Source organism: Maniola hyperantus, chromosome 18 (assembly GCF_902806685.2).
Source record: "Maniola hyperantus chromosome 18, iAphHyp1.2, whole genome shotgun sequence".
NCBI classification, from domain to species: Eukaryota; Metazoa; Arthropoda; class Insecta; order Lepidoptera; family Nymphalidae; genus Maniola; species Maniola hyperantus.
The window spans coordinates 9,919,235-9,931,578 of record NC_048553.1 but is presented as its reverse complement, the minus strand read 5'-3'; the positions used below and the strand labels follow the sequence as shown (position 1 = coordinate 9,931,578).

At 39.8% G+C, this 12,344-nt stretch overlaps 1 protein-coding gene across 3 annotated transcripts in view; it reads right to left on the bottom strand.

Annotated features, from left to right (window-relative positions):
* Positions 1 to 12,344, bottom strand: part of LOC117990567 (transcription factor kayak-like) — a 75,895-nt gene that overhangs the window by 2,762 nt on the left and 60,789 nt on the right. For 2 of the 3 annotated variants that reach the window (XM_034978026.2, XM_034978027.2), the window contains exons 2-4: positions 3,574 to 3,748; positions 2,516 to 2,823; positions 1,787 to 2,034 (exon numbers count right to left, since the gene is read on the bottom strand). In XM_034978026.2, the coding sequence (XP_034833917.1) occupies positions 1,787 to 2,034; positions 2,516 to 2,823; positions 3,574 to 3,748 (731 nt within the window). Of the gene's footprint in view, positions 1 to 1,786; positions 2,035 to 2,515; positions 2,824 to 3,573; positions 3,749 to 7,490; positions 7,905 to 12,344 lie in introns of those variants that run through there. The other variant, XM_034978028.2, reaches the window with a different exon arrangement.

The following is a 12,344-nucleotide window of genomic DNA, read 5'->3' as shown; positions in this document are numbered from 1 at the left end:
TGGAATCGTTCGACTACGCACGGGTACCTTAGCCTTGCAGTACGTTAGAATGGTGAAGGAAGAACCAGATCAAAAAGTTCTTGAACACGTTGGCAGAAGTTATGGTGTTCTCCGTTGGGATTTCGAGTGCTGAATGAACATGCTTTTCAAATGTCACTGATTTGCTCGACTTCTGACGATCGACACGTGTGAACAAACAAAATCGAGTATAAATGTGTAAACAACAGACGATCGACATAACATTTTTTGTCAATTAATCGCCACTGTAGATCGTTCTTGTCGATCAATGAATCAACATGTGATTTCAATATATTGATCGTTTACATGCGACAGCAACGATGGAGCAAATTTATACAAAGCTGACAGATCTTATGAAATGAAATGAAATAAAAAATGAAATGAAATGAAAATTTATTTGAAAAACTATGTCGGTTTACAATTTGTGTCAGGAACCCTGAAGTAAGTTTAATTAACCTGTGTCTTAGGGTCCCCGCTCCTCCTCCTCAGTCTCAAACATAATCTTATTTATGATCAAAGCAGCCTATCGAGCGACAATAACTTATGATCGTCAAGAATCTAACAAATCCGTAGGCACCTAAACTAAACATAAACCAGAAAAACCTCTGCAATCGACCCATTCAAATTTTTTGTTATGATAGATCAGTTTTTCTTTATCTTGGCATCAGACCAGGGAAACGTTACTCATGTCAGTGCGTTACGAATCATTCATGGTTGAGTCAGATAGTAGTATGTTATTATCATTACTAGACCTACAATCTACATACTATACATTATTTAACAATCGTCACCATGATATCACAATTAATCGCATAACTAGACGTTTATTTGCATCAAAAACTGCAACGTCAGAATGACTCTTAGGGTGAGATCTATAGAGCGCACTCTGACTTTGCTTAGACTTAAGACAAAGGTTTTGTCTCACATAAATCTGAATCTTAAGTCTGAGCAAAGTCAAAGTGTGCTCTATAGATCTTAGTCTTATTTCTAGAGACACTCATAAAACAAGCCAACTTTTTTACGGAATTTAGTTTCCAAATTTTCAAATTGCCATCTTCTTCTATACCTATTTATATTAGAAACAGTGAACGACAAAGCAAAGAAACACTGTAGTGGTGTCGTATGACATACATGAACCAATCATACGCTAAGTTCTTGGAAGGGTTTAGCGTCTGGGTGTAGTAGACATCCACACTCTACAGACTGAGAATCGGGATAGAATAGAATATAATATATTTTTATTCAAGTAAACTTTTACAAGTGCTTTTGAATCGTCAACTAGTTTAATTTATCACTGGTTCGGAATGCCATTCCTTCCGAAAAGAACCAGCAAGAAACTCGGATGACACCTATGTCGAAAATAAATTATTTCTTAGAAACTATTAAATAGAGAAACTATTGATCCAAAATTCGTAAAATCCACGTCCGCTGTTGGTTTTAAGTTTGGTAACCATTTTAAATTATCGATTTAACTAAAAAAGTACGTCAAATCTCTCCAAACGATTATGATGTCACATCTATAGTACGCGACAGGTCAAGATTGCAAGCGGGGAGGGAACGCCCCGCACAGCCCCCGCGCTAACCCGGTACGGGCGAGCGCGGATGATGTGCGGATGTGCGGGGCGTCCCCCCGCCTCACACCCCGATTGCCATCCCAACCTATCGCAGACTATATGTATTTCATACAAGCAAGCGTTTTCACATCTGATAAAAAGTCGCTGATTTGACTAGCATCCATCATCCTTATTGTGACGAGTTAGTTTCTTACCTTTTGTCTGGCGTCGGCGAGGTAAAGATATCGTTATCTAACCCCATGACTGGGTCCACGGCGGGGTCTATTATCTCCACTTTGACTCGGACGCCCTCTTCAGGTACCTCCGGGTAAGCGTAGGTCTCTTGGAAGGGCTTGACGTCAGGCGGGCTTGTCGATCTCTTGTTGAGCCGGCACACTGGCATGTGGTTTGACAGTATCGCTTGTAACTGGTCTTTGTCGGCATTGAGTTTGCGTATTTCATCCTGTAATCAAATAATAGAGTTTGTTTATGGATTGTAATGCATTTTACAAAAAGCTGGACGCTAAAAGATAATATACTGAAAGAAAGAACTCCGAAGTTATGTTCCAAAGGTTGGGAAGATGGCATCTTGCTGTGGCACATGTTGCCATATCTCATAGCGATGTGCGAGAGGCTGTTATTTTCTTTGGGACGAGCCCAATGGGCGTCACGCAATGGGGCACTGATGTGAGAGATCTCGAAGCCTCTCAATATGCACTGAGGGCACCGAGACTTTTAGTACTGAAAACTCTAGGAAACTAAAACAAAAAGTACTTGTAGCATCTGTTTCTCTTAGTTTTGTCTTCGGGAGTGATATCTTCGGGAAGGGAGTCTTGGCTGGTCCTCTTTTTGCCGTTTCTCCGTTGTTGGGCACTGGAGGATTGCCCGAAAACTTCAGACAAGGCTGGACAGAGTTGCTAGACCAATGAAAGAATAGTAAGTACCTGTAACATCTGTTTCTTTTCTTCGAGTTGGTCAGTTTCCTCTTGCAATTCGTTGGTGTGGTCGAGTCTTCGTTTGCGACAGCGCGCTGCAGCCATTTTGTTTCGTTCGCGGCGGATCTTTCTTCTCTCTTCCTCTTCGGGCGTGATATCTTGGGGAGTCTTGGCTGGTCGCCGTCCGCCCATGTTCCGTCGCTTGGGCGCGGGAAGGCCGGGACTGCTGCTGCTGTCGCCGCTGGCTGAGAGGGGGCCCGGCGACACATGCAGCGTCGTCGGGCCCGACTCACAGTAACCCACTGGATTCAGGATGCCTGAAAGATAAATCAGATGATACTTTAACTTAAGTTATTATTTTACACACGACCGAACCGAATAGGATGTAGATTTTGTGGTAGACCAGATCAACCCGTTTTCGGTAGAATTTTGAAGTTAAACCATCTTTCCTTTAATTTAATCCATCACACACGTTTGACTTCTTAATTTTTGCTTCTGGCCTCCTTCTGAGGGCATCATTACGCAAAATAAGACAACCAGAGACCTCCAGCTCGAAGTAATGATCGATACATGAGGATCGCCGCAGCTGGATAGATAGAAGAAATAGGTAGAAAATCATGTGTGATGATGCACACTCGTAACGACTTATGTCCAGCAGAAGATGCTTGAAGACTGATGATGATTGAGGATATTTTACAAAGCTAAGCTCACCGTAGAGCTGAAACCCTGCAGAATGTTGAAACTCTCTTGGATACAGCGTGTTAAGTATGCAACAGGCAATACTACTAAGGCTAAACAAAGGTCTTAAAATCCTAAAAAAGGTAAAAGTGTGGAAGCTTAAGTACTTTGGCTATACTATAAGAAACAGCAAACACGACCTCCTTCAGCTCATAATTCAGGGGAAGATAGCGTGTAGAAGACCACCGGCCGAAAAAGAACATCGTGGCTCAAGAATTTACGCCAATGGTACAGGAAGAGTACCCGTTCTTTATTCTGCGCAGCAGCGTGCAAGGTGCAGATAGCCCTAATGGTTGCCAACCTAGACGGCACTACAAGAAGAAGCTCACCGTAAGTGTTGCCCTGCGCCACGGAGGGTGGCACAAAGCCCGCGTGGCTGGAGCGCTCAGCGTGGCAGTTGTTCAGCTCGATGTACGTCTGCTCGAAGCTGCGCAGCTGCGTGGGCGTTATGGTCGCCGTGGTGCGGGTTGGGACCCCCGACTGGAGGCCCTCTAGGTTGGCCAACTGGAAACAAAAGAAAACAGAATGTTAGTCATCTTATATTACATTGCAGAGGGAAGTAACAAACTATCATTCTCACTTGAAATCTCAAAGCCTTGCAGTCTAGGGTTCTTACGGAAAAGTGGTAGGTACCAGGTGTGGTAGCTATTAGTATAAAGGTATAAAGACTTTCCAAAGAATTAGTGTAAAGACGGTGGAGTATATTCACACCTACTTGTCATTAGGAGTTGTTTAGATAGATTCGATTTCGAGAACTAGCTCAATTAATTAATTACTTCTCTAGTGATATGAAATTTAATACATATATAGACAAAATATCAGCTTTATTGGTAAATAGGTAGGTATTGAGAGGTTTCTTATAAAATCTTTAAATTGAAATGAGAAGGAAGGTAAGTATGTTGGTGCCTTAAATTAAATATTATAATTAAGTATATACAACATACAATGTAATAACATAATATTGTTATGCAATGTTTATTTACTATGTACAGTGAATTGATGTTGCTTCCACATTCCGATCGCTTTTTATCAGCAAAACATTCGCGCTGCGAGTGCAACAATATTATAACAGTAAGATAAAAACAATACACAACACATGTTACTAGAAATCATTGATTTTCAATGTAAATTAATTTTATTATCAATGTTATGGAACGCATGATATCTTCTATTAAAATATAAATAATAATATAAAAGGATATAAAAGGAAAGGTGCCTGACTGACAGACTGATCTATCAACGCACAGCTCAAACTACTGGACGGAACGGGCAGAAATTTGGCATGCAGATATCTATTACGACGTAGACATCCGCTAAGAAAGGATTTTTGAAAATTCAATCCCTAGGGGTAACACAGGGGTTTGAAATTTGTGTGGTCCAGGCGGACGAAGTCGCGAAAATAAGCTAGGGTAATAAAACTAGCTTAGGTAAATCAATAGTAGGGTACAGTTTTAGGTTTTGTTCAAACATATTTATTGCCGTTCTCATTCTAAGAGACCCGTTCTCAGTAGTGGGTCGTCGATAGGTTGATCATGATGATGATAACCTTTATTAGGCACTAGATGATGCTTGCAATTGTCCCGCGCCGCGTCGATGTACGTTTTAAAAATCCGTGGGAACTTGGATTTTTCGGGATAGCTTAAAGTAGCTTACTTATGTCTATGTAAGCTATGTCTGTACTAAATTTCGTGAAAATCTGTTAAACGGATGGGTCGTGAATAGGTAAAGGACATAATGATATTTTATCCTAACTAAAAACAAAACACCATCAAAAACAAAAATTATTATCAGTTGTATTGTCTTTATGAAGATGCTTTATTTTAATAAATTGTGGAATAGTTGTCTAATAAATCATACGATATAACGATGTTATTATTTTAAAATGGCGATGACAACTTAATCGTAAATCTTTCGCCCGTAGTTATTTCAAACAGATAAATAAACATAAACATACACGTTGTATAACTAAACCATAAGTGGTAAGTAAGCAAGTTTTGGACATGTTTCTACAGACCTAACGGTTTTAGCTGTAAATTGATACGTCAGTCAGTCAGTTCTCTTTTATCTATACTAATATTATTAGTTTGGTGGCATTGGTAGTTGCCTCCTGTCGGGGGTTAACTTTTTAAGCAATTAAATATCATATGTTTCAACAGTAAAAGAAAACATCGTGAGGAAGCCTGCATGCCTGGGAGTTCTTCATAATTATCTCAAAGGTGTGTGAAGTCTGCCAATCCGCACTTGGGCAGTTTAGCTTTAGCCTAAAAACCCTTGAGAGGAGGCCTGTTATCAGTAGAGGTGATGGTTTGTTAGAGATGATCAACATTTTTGAAAGCAGTTTTTATCCCTAGGCCAATTTCCTCTATTTCTAATTTTAGTCTAACATAACATCATATCCTGTATAAGCCGCTATATCGAGTGTCCTTAACGAATTAAGAATTATGAATGTTATTATCTAGCGCTGTCACTTAGGCAATAATATCTAGCCTAGGCAATTCTTGTCTGATTCACTGCATCCTATTGTAAAGTAGTAGAGAGGCGCGCGCGCACCTCACTTGTCAGACAGCACGGTTATACTCGCGACTTCATCCGTGTGGACTACACAAATTTCAAGCCCCTATTTTACCCCCTTAACGGCGGTTACGCACTCATCCGATCCGAGTCCGTGAAAATATGCTCCTTTTTGTTTTGTATGATTGCTTATGACATATTATGTCATAGATATTTTTTTATCCGTATTTTCACGAATTCGGATCAGATGAGTGCATGATCGCTGTAAGGGTTGAATTTTTAAAAATCCTTTCTTAGCGCATGCCAAGATTCTTAGCCCGATCTGTCCAGTAGTTTGAGCTGTGTAGATCAGTCAAGCTTTTCTCAAGAATTCATCCGTGTGGATTAAGATATATAATGTAAGGTATTTTTTCCGGAATAAAAAGTAGGTATCTATACTAATGCTAGTCTCTGGCAAGATACTTAATATCCAAGCAAACCATCACGTAAAATCCGTTGCTCTGTGAAAGAAGAACAAACTAACATACACACTTTCACATAATATAAATACTATACATAATTTTATTTATATACGTAGCATAAATACATAAATTATTTCGATAATTAATTTGTTGCTAGGATTCAGTCGACTGTTTATATTCTGTTTCAAAGCGAGAAAATAAGACGGCAAACGTTTTTTAAAGCTTTTAATTGTTTATTCATTTTCTGGCGTGCTCATAACTTCATAACCGTAAGGTATAGTTAACGCGCACCACGGTGCATCGAGTTGTGGTGCGTTTCAAAATCCGTAAATTTTAATTTAAATGTATCAAAATCCGGTGCGGAATTAATTCCGCAGTGCGCCCGCTTCCATATAGTTCTATAGTTCACAGATTTTGCGGGGAAAACCCCTTACGGAGATTTACCGTGGTGCGCGCTAGCTCTTATATTAACGTAATAGAAAAACCACTTATGTTTTCCAAACGTTTTTCTATTTTCCTAGTGATTAATCAAGGGTTGCCAGTTGCCACCTGCAGTAGTAAATGTGTCATCGAGCACATATTGCAGTGGACTACCTATGCCTACCTACGCTCGATGACACAATTTACTATAGATACAGTATAATTATTTAGGTATATCTATTTGGCAGGTATAATTTTAGTTACTTAGTAGGTCCGCGTGGAATTTATTTGTTTTTGTTCAAATTTTCAGTTTTTTCCGTGGGACTAAAGATGTGTTCAAAAGGTATAAATGTCTCCAGATTACAAGTTATATCTGTGCTGATTTTCAGACGGGCCTGTTTCAAAACCGCCAGTTAAACTTGGTCTAACGGATTCGTTAGATGAAGTTTATCAAGATGCCCTAAGACTTTCCGCACATTCAAAATTTCATGGCTAAACGTTACGCTATATATCGTAAACCAAATATATCTCTCCTCAAGCTGTCTTTCCATTGAATTTGATATATCATCCAAACAGATTCACTATCTCAGTGTCTAACACAGAATGATAGCCACCGAGCCCATTTGACGTTATTTTTAATCCATTGAAGGTTTTCTACAAAAAAATTCGTTTAATGTCACTCAGTGAAGCAGCAATGTAGAACCAACCAATGTCAAATGAGCTCGGTGGCTATCATTCAGTGTTATACACTGAGTTAGCGAATGACCCAGCTGTTCAGCGGTTTAACCGGGACAGACACACTTTCGCCTTTGAGTAAGTAAAGTGGTGTGGATGGATGTGTGTATTGTAGGTACCTGTTGACACCATAGCTCGGTCGCCAGCATGTTGGCGAACTCCAGTGGATCAATGTTCTGCATGTCGACTGTCCACCACAACCACGTTTATAATTAGACGCTTACTCTATTGTGTTGCACTTTTTGCGACGCGACACCTTCGTGCGGGTTCGAGTTTGTTAGTCGATTTGTTCGTTATAAAATCCGCCCTCGCAAAACAATTGCTGAATTAAGAAAAATTACGGATATCGGTGCACTCGATAACGTCGGGGGTTTTCTTAATTTTACGTTTTAGTGTTTAGGGTGTTGGTTTTCGGTATCGATCGCGACGATTGGCTTCGGGTGATCGATATGCGCGGGAGTGCGGGTCGTTCGTTCGTTGCGCGCGCGTCGTACGGCGGCGGCCGCGGCGGATCGCGCGCTACTGCCGACCGCGCCCGCCCTCGCCCGCACGCTCGCCCACGACCGACGCGCGACGTCGAAATCACGTATTAATAGAACACTCCTCTAACTCCGGAAATATTTCGCATCATTTCGCATCGCACGCGGCGGCTTCTAGTTATCCGTGGTAATGGGCGGTCTAACCTGAAAACTAAGCGCCCGCGCCACCCCGCCGCTAGAACCTTTCAAGTTCGCTACTAGATAACTCAAACTTTTGTTGTAAAGGACAAACTATCAGACCTATTTTATTTTGGTAACTAAAAATTCTCTATAACGCCTCCGGCGTCAAGGTAAGGTAGGCCGTATATCTACCTAATACAAAGATTTGAACACGTGTTTGAAGGCTGATACTAAATGTCCATCTCCAACCTAAGATACCATTAGTACTCAGCATTCTCCATAAAGACGTGTTGAATCAAACCTTTATAATCTAAAACACTATTACAAATCGGACTAGTAACATATCTGAAGACTGTGAAGTGTCAAACAATTAATCCTCTTCAACAAGTTAAATGAGATCGCAGTTCGATCCATTGCCAGAAAAGTTTTTTTCATGTTTTTATGTAAAGATGTCGTCAGTGCAAACGGTTAGAAGTCGCCGTCATCTTTATCCCCGAAAACTAGTATTAGACATAGTGTTTACTAGAAACTAGTGTATTACTGGGAATGCAGAAAGCCAGAAACACTAGAGGAATTTTTCTCAGTAGGACCTCCCACGTTTGCTTGCTCTACAACTATTTGAGTCAGACATTTGAAATACAGTTGATAAGTCGATTCCCATCAATCTTATCGAACCCATTTTCTACTAAACATTCAATAAATAATTTATCGGCTAGCTCCATGCTAGCTCATAATATAAATGCGGTGAATGACGCCGACTCGGTGTCAAGCGGGTGTGGGAGGCTCGGCAGTCGGCATGGACCTTGCGTCAAGGACGTGCTACGACGTAGGCGGGGGATTTCGGCGAATACAGCTTATTTGGTCCCGTGTCAACTATCAGTTCAAGATTCATTTTATAGATACTGCCTACCCTACCAATTAAGGCTTATTAAGTGAAAAAATTATAGCTAAATAAGCTGTGATAGTCTAGTGGTTAGGGCGTCCGTCTTCTAATCGGAGGTCGGGTTCGATCCCGGGCATGCACCTCTAACTTTTCGGAGTTATGTGCGTTTAAGTAAATTACATATCAACTCGCTTTAACGGTTGAAGGAAAATATCGTGAGGAAACCTCATGCCTGAGCGTTCCTCCATAATGTTCTCAAAGGTGTGTCAAGTCTACCAATCGCACATGGCCAGCGTGGTAGACTATGGTCAAAACCCTTCCACTCTGAGAGGAGGACCCGAGCTCTGTAGGTGGGGTTGATCACGATGAAGTGAAAATTACTTGGTAACCTGCCTAAAAGATTTATGGGGTGAATTCAAACTAAAGGTAAATGGCGTCTCCGTTACGGAATATCTGGACAAACCATGGTAGTGTCATATGGATATGGTGTAACATCAGTGGTGTAATCAACTAATAGACGGAAAATGGACTCATTGACGTGATGAAATTATGCTCTGAAAAGTAGAATGGGTATAGCAGAATCTTTTTGCCGCTAACACTTAGCTAACTGGCAATAAAGAAGAATTAGCCAAAATTTGATCTGGTCTGGACAAAATATAAACTATTGGTATGGTATACTTAATAGGTATGGATACAAAACAACAAAACTTGGTGAAAAGTGTGTCTGAAAAACAGAATAGCTATAGCAGAATCTTTTTCCCGCTAACACTTAGCTAACTGGCAATAAAAGAAGGATTAGCCAAAACTGAACCTGGTAATTGGTAATTGTGTCCACTCTCGTGAGCTGGCGACTGGCGACCGAAGCGATCGCTCCGGAAGCGCTCGGCCAATTACACCAATTGCCCAAATGAAATACGTCTTAACTCTCAAATGCGAGCACGTACAACTCGCGCTAATTGGTCACGGTGCTTACCTATCGGATAACTCACATAATCTCGCATTCCATTTTTAGCGTTCCGTACCCAAAACTATCCAAGGAAACCTATTGGGTACCTACTTCCCGCTGACCTAAACTCATTAAAGGCAGGTAGGTCTTATAGCACAAGTAAAGGAAAAATCCGAAAACGTGAACATCACAAAAAAAAATGTCTCTACATTCATATTCGTAAGAATATGCATGAAAATAGTAAGGTCTGCTTTCTATATAATATACATTCACATTTTCAGGAATGTGCGTAACGTCAAGAATGTTCAATGCATGAGTTTGTTAAGGCACTTCAAGATAAAGCAAGCAAGCAGTCGAGTTCAGATCATGAAGAAGCAAATGTTGTTATCGCCATGGTATGAGATCACCACTATATTCAGTTGTGACGTCGCCGTGAGGTAGGCGATCTACTCTAGTATTACCGTGAAATTAAATTATTATATATACGAGCGTTGAGTATGACTGGCAGAGCACATGTTCGCTGCTTCCGAGTAACGTTCGGGAATCGGGATGTTTACTGTGAATTGTATGGGAATTTTTAATCGTCTTCAAATAGAAGGTTCCAATAAATACTTGGGACAATTTACTGGGAACTTGGGACGTCTGGGTTTACCGTATTGTAATCAAAAGCCTGAGATGTTGTAGTCGAGTTAGTAATTCTTTTTTTAATCAAAAGAGTAGGATCATTAATATTGATCGCAGGATTGCAGTAAGGTATTTTGTCTGCATTAAGATTATTTCTGTTTTTAGATTTTGAGAATCTCGCAATAAAGATCTTATAGTTCATGAATTATGTATTTTTCCTGCAGCGACATTTGGAGAACAACAAAAAATAAATAAATACGCACTGGAAACTAGTTTAGAAGTACATTAGGTATAATTTTTATCCAAATATAGCATTAAAATTACAACAAGTTTATCGCATAACAACTAAGCAAGAATTTAAAGTATGTGTGCTAATTAGGTCCTATGCAAATGTAACAATGCATTGTATAGTATATACTACATACTAGTACACAACATGGGTAGATATGGTTCTATATATAGCTATAAATATAATAGGCATATCGGCGATAATGCAAACCCGTTATCCGCACGTGTGCTCGCCCACGTCCGTATCCGTGCGACTTATCTAATTCCTATATACAGTATCGTTAAACTTTTAATCTGTATTTTATTTATAACTTGTTGATGCTGAGAATCTGCATATCTAGAGTTTTCCAAACGTATAGAAAAACTGGACAACTTTATAAAAATCTGGCAAATTAATAAAACGTCGCAACAAAAAACGTAAACGTGGGGGAAAAAGTAAGGTCATGCCCACTTAAAACTCTTTGACTAAAGATGAAAAAATAACATTCTGTATACGCACGACTACAATAAAATTATGCAAGTCTATCAAACAATGGACCTTAGTCGAAGGTATAGGTAGGTGGATAGACGCTGCAGATATAGGTACGAGTCTATCAACGAAACTAGAGCTAAGAATATTTAGGTGCGAGAACCGAAGGTGTCAATTGTGTCTGAATTCTTAATTGATTAATCTATATAGCGCGTAGAACATTGTGAAAATTATAGGAATATACTTTACAAAGTGAACAGTGTGTGTAATCATTTTGAATTTAAAAAAATTACATACTTGGTTCTTTGACTTTGTCCTGTAAATTGAGACCGAATTAGAGCTCTATTACAGCGATCACAAAACAACTAGTCCAATCTGAAGTCTAGCCCAACTGAGATCTAGTTTTGTACAATACGCAGTCATACGTCTCGTGTTCAGACTTCAGATTGGACTAATTACATGTTTTGCGCGCTCTATAAAACGCACTACGAACAAACCCTTCTCACTCTGAGAGGAGACCCGTTCTCTGCAGTGAGCCGGCAATGGGTTGATCATGATAAAACACTTCAAACTAAATACCTAACTATTGAAAACCCATATAGATGAGCATGTACATTTTACCGAATGTGAGCTAGGTATATGTCTGTGGTCTTACAGTACAGGCTATTTTTAAACGTGCTAATTTAGCGCCAGTGATCCCCCTTCACCATGGGATCATGCGGGCATGTCTGCGAAAATAAACATTATAAAATCGCATCTCGCGTTGCGGTCAAACGCCTTTCTGATTTAATCTTTTTGGTGTTTCCTTCGCGGATATTTTAATTAAGACTGATTCTGAGCACAACCTAATCGCATCGCATCCTCTTCTTACTAATGTAACATGAAAAGGACAGACGCAGTTTGACAGTTTTAAATTTAATTTTTAGATGGTAAAACCCGTGATTTTAGCACACAGTCGCGAGCCTACTGTTTAAATTTGTAGCGTGCACTAAAATTTAAAGTCTTTAAATGTAAAGTTCATGTTCTGTCCCTTTTTAGCATTGTTAAAAAAAGGATGCAGATACTCTAAATTTAGTTTAGAGAAGACAACGGAATCGGTGCCAA